Consider the following 11,894-nt stretch of genomic DNA (forward strand, 5'->3'; position numbering starts at 1 on the left):
GGGGGGGGGTGGCGGCCGCAGCCGGTTACTTTAGCCCACTCTGTTGGGGTCTGGGAGTAGGGTGCCCCCATCACCTTGGGGAACCCCTCAAGGATCCTGGGGCAGAATAATTAGCCAATACCTGCTTTGGAGGGGTGTGTGCTGTGTGCTGCTTGCCAGGGAGGCCTCTCTCCCGTCATCCCGGGGAGCAATGGCCACAGGTCAAAGCCAAGGTCAGGCAGTCAGCTGGTGCAGCTGCTGCCTTCTGGGAGCCTCCGGGCGAAAAACAGGGCACATCTGGGCCCACTTCTGCCTGCAGCCAAAGTGGGGGCCTGTTGGCCCCCCATTCCCTTCTGGCTCACACACCGTCTTCTGGTCTGTAGACTTTTCTGCCTGCCAGGGGCTGGGTTCAGTCAACTGGTGCCACGCCTCCCATGCCTGGCACCTTGGGTCCGTTTTGCTGGATGGTCTTCCCACACGCAGCCGTCAGTCTCTTCTCAGCCCAGACTCTGCAGAGCCTTGTTTTCAAATCCAGTGAAAGCCACCTTTCCTGTACACCTACTGTGTGCCTGATGCTGTTGGGGGCACTTCAAAAGTCATTGCCCACTCGGGTGAAAACGGCACAGTCCCTGCCCACCCGATGTACAGTGGAAGGAGAAATGAACAGAGCAGGCTTTCTCGAGGGCTCTGCTGAGTGCTGTCAGGGACTTGCCCAAGGCCACATGGTTGAGGTGGTAGAGGTGCAATCCACAAGTAGGGTGGCGGGTTGGGGTGGTGGGGGCTCGCTGGGGACTAGTGGAGGCTCTGTTAAAGGGCCCTGGTGGTGTAGTGGCACATGCTCAGCTGCTAACCAAACCCCGTAGGAGCGCTTGCCCATCATGCTCACCCCTGGGTAAGATTACGGCCTGGCAAACCCTAGGACAGGCCGCTGTACTCTGTCGTGTAGGACCCGTTTGGGCAGGAGTCGACACCATGGTGCCCAGCAACAACATGATAAGCATCTAATATGAATCTGGCTTTCTTTCCAGAACAAGCTATCAGATGTGGGCATGGGGGTGGGGGAGGGGACGAGAGTTAGATGGTATATATTTTTGTCTTTGCCGACCTGGCCATCCCAGTGGCAGCACTGAACTCTATTGCTGTAGCACCCAATCGGTCTGGGCAGTTCATGAGTGAGCAGGTGTGGCTGTTCAACAGAATGTGACCTGCAGACACTTATTTTAAGAGCTATTCTCCGAGGGGTGAATTTTGGTCATAAAAGAGAAAAATCAACCTTAGTTCATGCATGGCACAAAATCAAGCCGCGGCCAAATGTGGCCTACAAGCCACAGTTTGTCAACCCCTGTGCTCCGTAGAAGATCGGGTTGTGCCACCTGATTCTGTCTGGCTGCAGTGGTTTCTCCATTGTGTGTATGAACCTAGCCCACTGTGAGGGAAGACCCAGCCTGGGACTCACTGGGTGTCTTTGTTTGCTTTCTCACCCCTCCTAGGTTTCCTCTCTGCCCCCTAAGCACCCACCTTGAGCCTGGGCCTGGAGGAAGCTGGGTGGCTTCCTCAGGGTGCCTGGAGGTGGTGGTGCCTCTGTCCCCAGTGGTTTGATAAATGCTTCTCAGGTCACCACACACCTGGGAACAGAAGCAAACCTGTTAGTGGTTGCTCCCTCTTGACCCGTGAAACGCGTGCGTCTGAGAGTAGAGCTGCTTCCATAGCGCCCCTGGGGCAGGGAGTGGGGGTTTCTAACCCCCCAGTTCAAACTGCCAACCTCTCCCTGAGCAACCCATCACACACCACTGAGGATGGGGATGACCTGCTGTATAAAAGCATCTCTTTCTCCTTGCGTTTTATCTTAAACATGTTGGAACCCTCTCCCTTTCAAGCCCCAGAAGGACAGAGCTTTGTGCTCCTTTACTCACTGCTGTGCCTGCCAGAGTGGCACCTGGCACCTCACGGGTTCCAGGTGGGCCTGACAGCCACCTGGTTGGCAGACGATGCAGGAAATGATGCAGAGGGTTCCCAGCTGGATGGCACACAAGCGTGTCCGTAGTGTCCTGTTCAGCTAACAGCTTCTCTTTGTGGAAGGGAATAGCCTTGTCACTAAGGACAAGGGGTCAGCTGAGGCTCACAGAGGCCTCTTGACGGTCCCTTGCCACATGATGGGTTGGGGGTGGGGCCAGGCCACTGCTTCTGCAATCATTACTTCTCCAGGGACTCTGCAGCCCCATCACCTGTGAGTTTGAGTGTTGGGTTTTGAGAGAGTTTGTGATTCAGGTCTGGGGCTTTCTCCTCCCACTTGCAATGATTTTACCACTCTGAGGTCTTAAAGAGGCCTGATGACGGAGAGGTTATGCAATGGGCTGCTAACTGAAGGTCAGCAATTCAAAACCACCAGAGGAGAAAAACAGGGATTTAAAAAAAAAACCCAAACAACCCTGTAAAGAGTTACAGTCTCAGAACCGCCCCAGGGGCAGTTCCCCCCTGTCCTGTAGGACATCAACTTAATGGCACTGAGTTTGGTCTTTTGGTTTTAGTGGCATTGGAGGTTATGCACTGGGCTGCTAATCGCAAGATCAGCAGTTCGAACCCACCAGCTGCTTTGTGGGTGAAAGATGAGGCTTTCTGCTCCTATGAATGCTTACAGTCTCGGAAACCCAATGGGGGCAGTTCTACTCTGAGTTGGAATCCACTGACGGGCTTTTTTAAAGCTCTTTGAATTTTACACAAGCCACATACCACCTGAACTTAAGCTTGTTTTTTTTAAAAAACATACTTTTACTTTAAAAACCATATCAAAGTAAAATTCGACGTCACTACCCTGATAGACAATCTGGGTCACTACACAGAAGGCAGCCGGAAAACTAACCTGGAGAACGAACAAGACAGTTGTTGGATCTGACTTCTGGTGACCCTGTGTGTGTCCCAGAACCGTGCGCCATGGGGGTGACAATGGGTGTGCTACAACCAGATGACCAAGTCGGGTGCGTGTGAACCACTCACTGTTTGGCTAGTGGCAGAGGTCATTAACCTTTTAAGAACACCACATTATGAAATACAGTTCTTTTCAAGGCTGGGAGCTGGTGTCTGCTCTTCCTGCTTAAAAGGGGGAGGTGGGATTAACCTAGATTGGAAAAATGTTAAAATACCAAATCGAAAAAGGGAGTCGCTTTCTCCCTCATGAATCAAAGTTATTAACGGTTCTGTGTGTGGGTCCCACCTGGCTTCATCTCGTGGTACATTCTGGAGCATGGTGGAGGTGGGGTGCCTGGTGCCTCCCAACCACCTGAAGGAGGAGGAGAGGGAACCCGTGCCCTGGGACCTATGAAGAGAGCCTAGGTGGGGAGTGGGGTGAAGAAGGGAGGGGCCCCCCTCTGTCCCCAGGAGGACAGAATGCTGGCTTCCTTTTCGGTCTCCTAGATTTGTGGGTGGTCATATGCAGCTCCCCACCATCACCATTGGAGCAGAATTGGGAGGTAGGACCTCTGGGAGGGCGGGGAGCCGAGTGCCTTCCACTCCGTGGCTGCCTGCCTGCCTGCCTGCCTGCCAGCTAATCGTGTCCTTTTGGGGTGGCTTCCCGGCTATTTCTGGAGAGGAAGGTTTGCTATTCTCCTGAAGTGTGGCAGCATTGGACAGCATGACTGCCTGCCCGCTCAGATTCAGAACAGCATACAGAGCAAATCATATCAAAATGGCCAAAGTTACCCATTTATTCCGGGTTGGTTGGCCAGCAGGCGCCCAGCAGCCCTGAAATAGCAGTACCTTGTTAACCAGCCAGCTCCCTGCCCAGGATGGTAAGTGGAGAGGTTCTGGGCTGTGGGTTTTTTGCCTTTTTTTGGTTTGTTTCCCCCCTCTCTTCCTTTCTTGTTCTTTTTCGAGTTGCTGGAATATTGCTAAACTGGTCTCGTCTCTCTCTTTTTGTAACCCCCTCGACCCCCACACGTTCCTCGGCTTCATCGTGGATCTCCAAAAGGGCAGTTGGAACCATTAAACGAGGTGGGTGAATCGGCCGTTTCCTTTGGGCTGGCTGCTAATGGACACGTGCCCGCCTTCCATCTGGGAGTCTGGGCTGGGGCTGGGGTTACTGCGGGGGGATTCTCCCGAGAGCTGAGCCCGGGGGGACAAGGCATTAGTTGGCAAGATGAGTACTCCTCCCCACCTCTACAGAATCCGTTTACCTGCTGGCTTTTGAATCACTGTTCGTTATTCTTTAAAAAAAAAAAAATCAAAACAAAACATTTCCCTCCTTTGCTTTCAAGAAGCCAGAATCATATTCGTTTTGTTTCAAGAACATCTTGTCTAAACCTCATGGTGTTGAATAAACCACCCACATGTCAAGAAAGCCGGGGCACGTAAACTACAGAAGAAAATACCTGCAAATGTTTTGCTGGCTACGAACTGGCTCCAGTCAGTTGGTGTTTGCCATCTCTGTGCCTGCAGTTGGTAAATAGAGCCGGAAAGCGATTTGTTCTAAGTGCCTCCCCGGCCTCTGGGAGACAGGGCAGGGCGTCTGAATGTCATTGTTTCTCACCAGGGATGGCTGGCTTGTAATTTCGGCTTTGTTTTTCCTCTTCCTCCTTCCTCCCCACCTTCCCGCCTCTCCCCGCCTCCATTGCCCACTCCCCCAATGGCCTCAGGGTTTTCTTTCTAGACTCTCCGACCTGCTGCTGTGTCGATGGACTTGCCGCCACTGCTATCAGAAGTGCTGCGAGTCCAGCTGCTGCCAGTCCAGTGAGGATGAGGTTGAGATCCTGGGGCCGTTCCCTGCCCAGACTCCACCCTGGCTGTGAGTAAGGCTGAGCTGAGCAGCCTGCAGCTCCCCCTGAGACTTCTTTTCTTTGGAGAGAGCGTCAAGGCCTTCCGAAGGGAGGGTTTGTGCAGGTGACCCTGGGAAGGGGCGAGGCTCGATGGAAACCATGCCTGTTGATGCGGGAGGTGTGGGGGTGTTCTGGGGGTGTTTGGGGAGCTTGGGGAGCCCAGCTGGCAGCTGAGCTATAGTCCAGCTACTTTCACACGATGTCCAACACTTGGGGACTTTTGTCACGTTTTTGAGCGAGCAGGAGACCCCGGCCAGAGTATCACTAAGTCTTCAAGGCATGGCCTTGAAGATTCTAACCATTTCCACTCCGGCTGGTCGGAATAAGCTGTCAGCACCAGGCCCTGTGCCTGGAACGCCGTAGAGCAGTGGTTCTCAACCTTCCTAATGCCACGGCCCTTTAAGACAGCTCCTCATGTTGTGGTGACCCCCCCCCCCCAACCGTAAAATTATTTTTGTTGCTACTTTACCACTGTCATTTTGCTATTGTTATGAATCGGGTGAGTCCTATGAAAGGGTCGTCGACACCCCCCCCCAAGGGGTCGTGACCCACAGGTTGAGAACCTGTGCTGTAGAGGTTGGCTGCACTGAACAAGCAAGTGCCTCTTGCTGGTGTGAACTCACGCGTCAGAGACAGGGGAGCCAAGCGGCACCTCCAGGCTGCAGCCCGCAGCCCGTCCTCCAACGCTGTGTGCGCGTTCTGGGGCCCTTCATGTTATTTCCCAGCCCTTCTCCTCCCGCGCCTGCACGCAACATCTCCATCTGCCAGTCGCTCAGATATTTTGGGAACACAGTTTTGAAGCTTCTCCAGCACACGCCTGGCCCTCCGCTCTGTGGCCTGGGCTGCAGGGATGTGGTCAGAGAGCCTAGGGGCCCAGATTGGGGAAGGGCTAGCAAATGATGCAGGGTCCCTTCGTGGGAGCCCCATTGATGGGGAGGCAGGGAGGGAGAGTGGCAGCTGAAGGGGCTCAGTGCCAAGATTCCAGAAGCCCACGGTGCCCTGTCTTGGCCCAGGTTGGGGTCATGCCTCCGGTCTTTTCCATTACAAAATGGCTCTGTGCCCCTCTCTGCACCAGGCTTCATGAGTTCAAGTCCTACTTAGACTCTGCTCATTCTGAGGTGTGTAACGGGGTTCGCACTGGTTGGGCTACTTCCTAACCCTAAGGTAAACAAGGTACACAGCACCCCGTTGGAAACCACCAGCTTCTCCCCCGGAGAAACATGAGCCTTCGGCTCTTAAAGATTTACAGTCCCAGAAACCCACAGGGACGGTTCTGGTCTGTCCTGTAAGATGACTATCCTTGGAACTCCGTTCAAGAGCAGTGACTTGGTTTGTCTCATTTTGTGCCGTTGTGCTGCTGGGTCTCTCTGTGCCTTGATTTCTCATCTACAAAATGGGGATGACGTGAAGATGACAAACGTTTATCTCCCAGGGCTTGGGCGGGAGTCAATGAATGAGTATTTGGGGAAATACTTGAGTGTGCTCGGCCCCTTGTCAGTGATCATCAATCGATCTCCTATTGGGGGCCTGGGTTGTCTCACCTGTAAAAGGGGAAGAGTCCTAGAACATACGGAGTTGTTACTAAGAGTGAGTGAGGCTTGTTGCTAACTTGTGAGCAGGGGGCGTGGTGTGGAGTGAGGGCTCTGTGGGTAGCTGTGTCCACCATCATTAGCTGTTGATGGAAGTTCATTACGTGAACATAGCCACTATTAGGGGCTGTTCTAGCATCTGGAGGTTGTTGCCTGAAGCCAGCTGGTGTGTGGAGAGTTGAGCTGCCTGTTGAAATCAGCTCATTCGTCTGGGAAGGGTCCCCGTTTTCCAGTGCCTGTGGGCGGAGGAAGGAGGCCTGGCGATGTAGTGGTTTAGGTGCTCAGCTGCCAACCGGCTGCTCCATGGGAGAGAGATGGGGCTGTTTGCTTCCGTGAAGAGGGCAAGCTCAGGAAGCCTCTGGAGCCGTTCACCTCTGTCCTCTGAGCTGCTGTGAGTCGGCTCGGCCTGCTGGTGGTGGGTCTGTTTAGTGTACTGCTTTACCCATGGTACCTGATATAAAAAAGGAGTGTGTGTGGCCAATCCACTCCTGACAATCTGCCTGACAAGTTACCTCTGTGTCTTAGCCCGTCTGTCGAAGTGCCCACTGTGCATCAGGCATGGCAGAATGCACACGGCTAGATTGGACCAGTTAGCATGCTCAGGGTTTGAAACCTAGTGTGGGAGAGAAGGGGAGGTCTAGTCTCCCCTCGGAGTTGGGCAGCATGCCCCCTTCACACCGATGGGGGACAGGCCTGCCTAGACTCTTGTTAACAGAAAATTCTAGGGCCACTAGCTGCCCCTAGCTTCAGGCATGGTTTGAACCAGGGTCTCAGATGATGGCTCCTTCTGTCTCTCTCTGGCATGCTGTCTGCTTCTTCAGTGTTGGCGTCTTTCTTATTTTGAGAAAGAGAAAGAGAGAGAGAGAGAGTTAAAATATAACAAACAAGAGAGAGAGAGAGAGAGAGTGTGTGTGTGTGTGTGTGTGTGTTAAAATATAACAAACAAAAATAATTTGGCATTTCAGCCATTTTTAATTCCATGACATTAATTATATTCACCATGCTGTACAACCATCTGTCTCTCAAATTTTCATTATCCCAAATAGAAACTCAGTGCCCCTCCAGCAGTAACTCCGTTTCCTTCCGCCCTAGACCCTGGTAACCACTAACAAGACACTGCTCTCCAAGAGGCCATATATACTCGTCCTTTTGTGTCTGCCTCATGTCGCTCCGCATGTTTTCAAGGGTTATCCATGTCATAGCAGATAAATATTTTTAAATCATTTTATTATTTTAAAAAATCATTTTTTATTCATTTAAGAAAATCATTTTATTGGGGGTTCGTACAACTCTTATCACAATCCATCCAACGATCCATTGTGTCAAGCACATTTGTACATTTGTTGCCATCCTCATTCTCAAAACATCTTCTTTCTACTTGAGCCTTTGGTATCAGCTCCTCATGTTTTCCCCATCCCTCCCACAGAAATCAGAACTTAACTTCTCTTTCTGGCTGAGTAATAAATAGTTCCTCTGTGTGGGTCTAAGTAATGGTGCCATTTAAAAAAAATTTAAATACTTTTTTGTGTTTTTGGTAAAAGTTTGCACGGCAATGTCAGGGTCTCTTTCAGCCATTTCTCCAGGAAAAGTCCAGGGACCTTTGTAACACCTTCACCATGTGGGACGCCCTCACTAGGCCCATTCTGGGGGGTCCGTTTCCTTGTATCTAGTCTCCCTGCCCCTGACATCCTCGCCTCTGGTGTAAAGTGTGGTTGGCCCTCTGGTTTCTTACAGGAGCAGTATGGGCATCATTGGCTCCGCTCTTACACTTGCTCTCTGAATGTGACTTTCGATTGGCTTCTCTTCATTTTTAACAGCAGGACAAACCGACACAAAGCCCAGCTGCTGAGCCACTCGCTTTGCAATGGAGGAGACGGTGATACTGCGGCTGCCATGGCTGTCTAGTGCTGCTGGAGCCGATCCACCACAAGGAGACGGCTCTAACCAGGAGGGCCCGGTTTGCTCCCAGTGCAGGAGACTGGCAGTCTGAAGTCAGGATGCCTGTTCTCCTTGGAGAGAAGCTCAGGCGGTGTAGCGGGTTACGTGTTGAGCAGCTAACCACACGTTGGCAGTTTGAACCTACCAATTGCTCCGTGGGAGAAAGATAGGGCTCCCATAAGGATGGAACATTTCTGAAAGCCAAAAGAAGAGCAATTCTACTCCGCCCTGAAGGGTTGCTATGAGTAAGAATTGACTCCGTAGCACTGGGACTGTTGGCTTGGGGTTCTCGGGGGAGGCACTCTCGCGCTCTCGCTCTCTCTCTCTCTGGGGGAAGGTCTTTGTCTCCTTCCAACATTTGTACTCCCTGGAGATCTTCGTGTGTCTTGGCATTCGTCCTCCACTCGGTCTAGGAGGTTCTTACCCTAGGGCTCTCGTCTAGAGCCTGGGCTCCGCTCCTGGATCTTCTTTGTTTGGCAGTAGTGTGGTCTCAGAAAGGAGAGGGACCACACTACTGCCTAACATGAAGAGCTGGGAGTGGAGCACAGGCCTTGAACTGGGCATCCCTGAGCCAAGAACCTCCCTTATCTCATGTTACGTAAAAGGTGACTTGAGCTCTCTCGCTGGGCTCTCGCTGGTCGCTCCCCTCTCTTCCCCCTCTCCTCTCTCCCTTGCTCCCTTTCCCGTCCTCCTTCCCTTCCCCCTCTCTCCACGTGGACCACCAAGCTGGGCTGAGGTGAGCAATGCTACCATGTAATGTGTCTGACTGCATTAATGTAATATCTTTTCTATCGCTCATGCTCTCGATGACTTTAATATAAAAAAATATATATATATCTAAAAAAAGTGACTTGAATAAGGGTGGTGACCCATACTAATCCTGCCTCATCAATACATAGAGGTTAGGGTTTATAGCACACTGTACAATAGAGGATAATTACACCAGGTCACAGAATGGAAGGCAGGCACACAATAGTGGGGATCATGACCTAGGCAAGTTGACATTCAATCTGTGACACTTCCTTGTCCTAGAACTAGGGTCATACCCACTAATACACATGAACTGATTGCACAGACAGGGCCCAACAAACGTTTCTACAAAGGGCCAGATAGTAGATATTTCAGATTTGCAGGGCACATGGTCTGGGCTGCAATAACTCACTCTTTCATTGTATCAAGGGCACTATGCATCGGCATTGACTCCAGAGCAGTGAGTTGTTGGCTTGTTTGGTTTTAGTTATTGTATCAGGAGCTCTGGAGGCATAGTGGGTTACGTGGTCAGCGGCTTACAGAAAGGTCAGCAGTTTGAAACCACCAGCTATTCCAAGGGAGAAAAATGAGGCTTTCTACCTATAATGAGGTGTTGTTGCTGTTAGGTGCCATCATGTTGGCTCCGACCCACAGTGACCTAAGAACAAAACTCAGCACGGTTCTGTGTTGTCCTCACAATTTGTCCTAGGTCTGAGCCCATTGATGAAGCCACTAGGTCAGTCCATCTCATGGAGGGCCGTCCCCCTCCTTTGCTGCCCATCCACTTTACCAAGCATGATGTCCTTCTCCATGGAACAGTCTCTCCGGACAAGTATGTCCAAAATATGTAAGATGAAGGCTTTCCATCCCTCCCTCCAAGGAGCCCTCTGGCCGTACTTCTTCCAACACAGATCGGTTTGTCCTTTTAGCAGTCCCTGGTCAGTCAGTATTCTCCTGCACCACAACTCAAATGCACTGATTCTTCTGGAGATGCCGTGGCTTGGGTCAGACACACGTTAGTCCTCAAAGTAACCCCCTTGAGTTTCCATATTCTCAAGAGGTCTTGTGCAGCAGATTTACCCCATGCCATTGAACGAGTGACAGTCCTGGAATCCCACAGGGGCAGTTCTAGCCTGTCCTCCAGGGCCGCTGTGAGCTGGAAGTGACTTGATGGCTGTGAGTTTGGCTTGGGTTTGGTCATTGTGCGGATCATGAAAGCAGCCTTGTGACTGTTGTGTGCTGTTGAGTCCACCCCGATGCCTAGCTGCCCTAGAGGACTGAGCCCAACTGCTTGGAGCGTTTCCCAGGATGTCATCTGTACGGGGCGATCTCCAGGTCTTCTCTTCTGCACAGCCGTTGGTGGGTTTCCATTGCTGACATTTCAGAGTTGGAAACTCTACTGGTGGACAGTCTAGTTCATTGGCCGGGGAGGAGGGAATGGAGCTGGGCAGGCAAATAGCACACATAGCCATGGCTCTGGGAGAGGAGGGGAAGCCCTAGAAGACCAGTTGGCCGCCTCAGGTAGGGTTCTGAATGCAAGAGTAAGGAATTTGCTTTGTTTTGTTTTTCTGAGCAATGGAGATCCCTGGTGGACACCGAAAACCACACTCCAGTAGCTGCCCCCAGACCCCTCCCCCTCCAAGGTGCTACCTGTACAGCTGAGGTTCGAATACCACCTTGGAGGACAGTGGAGCTTGGCCCTGGCTGCTGACCCTTTCTGGGGCAAGAGGGTGGGGTCCCCTGAGCAGACACGTCTCTTAGTTTTACCAGTGGGCTGGGACCTGCCCAGCAGGGCACACACACACACACCAACTCCAGTGGGCACCACTCATGTGGTGGTCATGACAAGTGATGCTGCCTAGTGTTGAGCGGTCCAAGCACAAGACCATCCTGCTTCCCAGGATGAAGCGGTCTTCCCTTGAATCGTGGTCTTGGCACTCGGAGCAGTGCAAAATGGCACAGGCAATCTGCATGGAGAGGCGATGACATCATGTAGAACGTGCGCTTACAGCTTGTGCTCGCCCCAGATTTATTTACCAAGCGGGCAGTTGCATGTTACCAAACAGGCAGGGCGTAGAAATGTCAAGTGTATGGGCTGTGCTGAGCTCTTCCTGCTGTGACATTGGAGCCTCAGCCACGAGTCCTGCCTCTCTTCGAGGCGGCATGTGGCAGACGAGCTGGCCCTTTGTGGGACCTCAGCAGCGGTTACATTTATATGTACACATCATGTGGAGCCCCCCACTGCTTCTGGAGGGTCAGGGAAGCTACATCATCCAAGTGAATTCAGGAAACACCCTAAGGTGTGTGCCTGTGTGTGGGGGATACCCTCACTGGAATGAATTGAAGACGAGTGTGTGTATGTGTTTGGTTTGTCCAGTGGGCGTGTGTTGGTTTGTCCAGTGGGCGTGTGTTGAGTACCTACTGTGTGCACGGCCCTGACAGACCTCATAAGGGCCTTCACACATCGTGTGAAGCCTGCTACCTGGGGTCAAGAAGAACTGGGCTCAATCAGGGTCCTCTGGCCAACAAATGAGCCCTCGACCCCCCCACTCCACACCTTGTGCACCCATTTCCCTGTCGGTGCAGCAGGAACGAGATGGGTGGTGGCGGTCGATAGTATCCAGCTTGATTGATAACGTCACAAAGAAGCCCGGAACTGCAACGACCAAGCTGTTAACCGAAAGGTAGGCCGTTTGAACTCGCCCAGTGCCGCTGAGGAAGAAAGGCCTGGTGATCTGTTTCCATGAAAGGCTGCAGCTGGGTGACAGTGCGTCCGACTCAGACTGACAGCACCCAGGAACCAGTGGAGGAGCCCTGGTGCCACTGAGGG

General features: G+C 52.2%; 1 protein-coding gene across 1 annotated transcript in view; it reads left to right on the forward strand.

The window, feature by feature from the left end:
• The window catches only part of LOC101641111 (synaptotagmin-17), a 19,454-nt gene that overhangs the window by 764 nt on the left and 6,796 nt on the right, over positions 1-11,894 (forward strand). Inside the window, exons 2-3 of the mRNA XM_045286005.1 lie at positions 3,949-3,966; positions 4,608-4,756. Coding sequence (XP_045141940.1) covers positions 3,949-3,966; positions 4,608-4,756 — 167 coding nt within the window. The remainder of the gene's footprint in view (positions 1-3,948; positions 3,967-4,607; positions 4,757-11,894) is intronic.

Source organism: Echinops telfairi, unplaced genomic scaffold, assembly GCF_000313985.2.
Source record: "Echinops telfairi isolate 266 unplaced genomic scaffold, ASM31398v2 ScPeMD7_5;HRSCAF=22, whole genome shotgun sequence".
NCBI classification, from domain to species: Eukaryota; Metazoa; Chordata; class Mammalia; order Afrosoricida; family Tenrecidae; genus Echinops; species Echinops telfairi.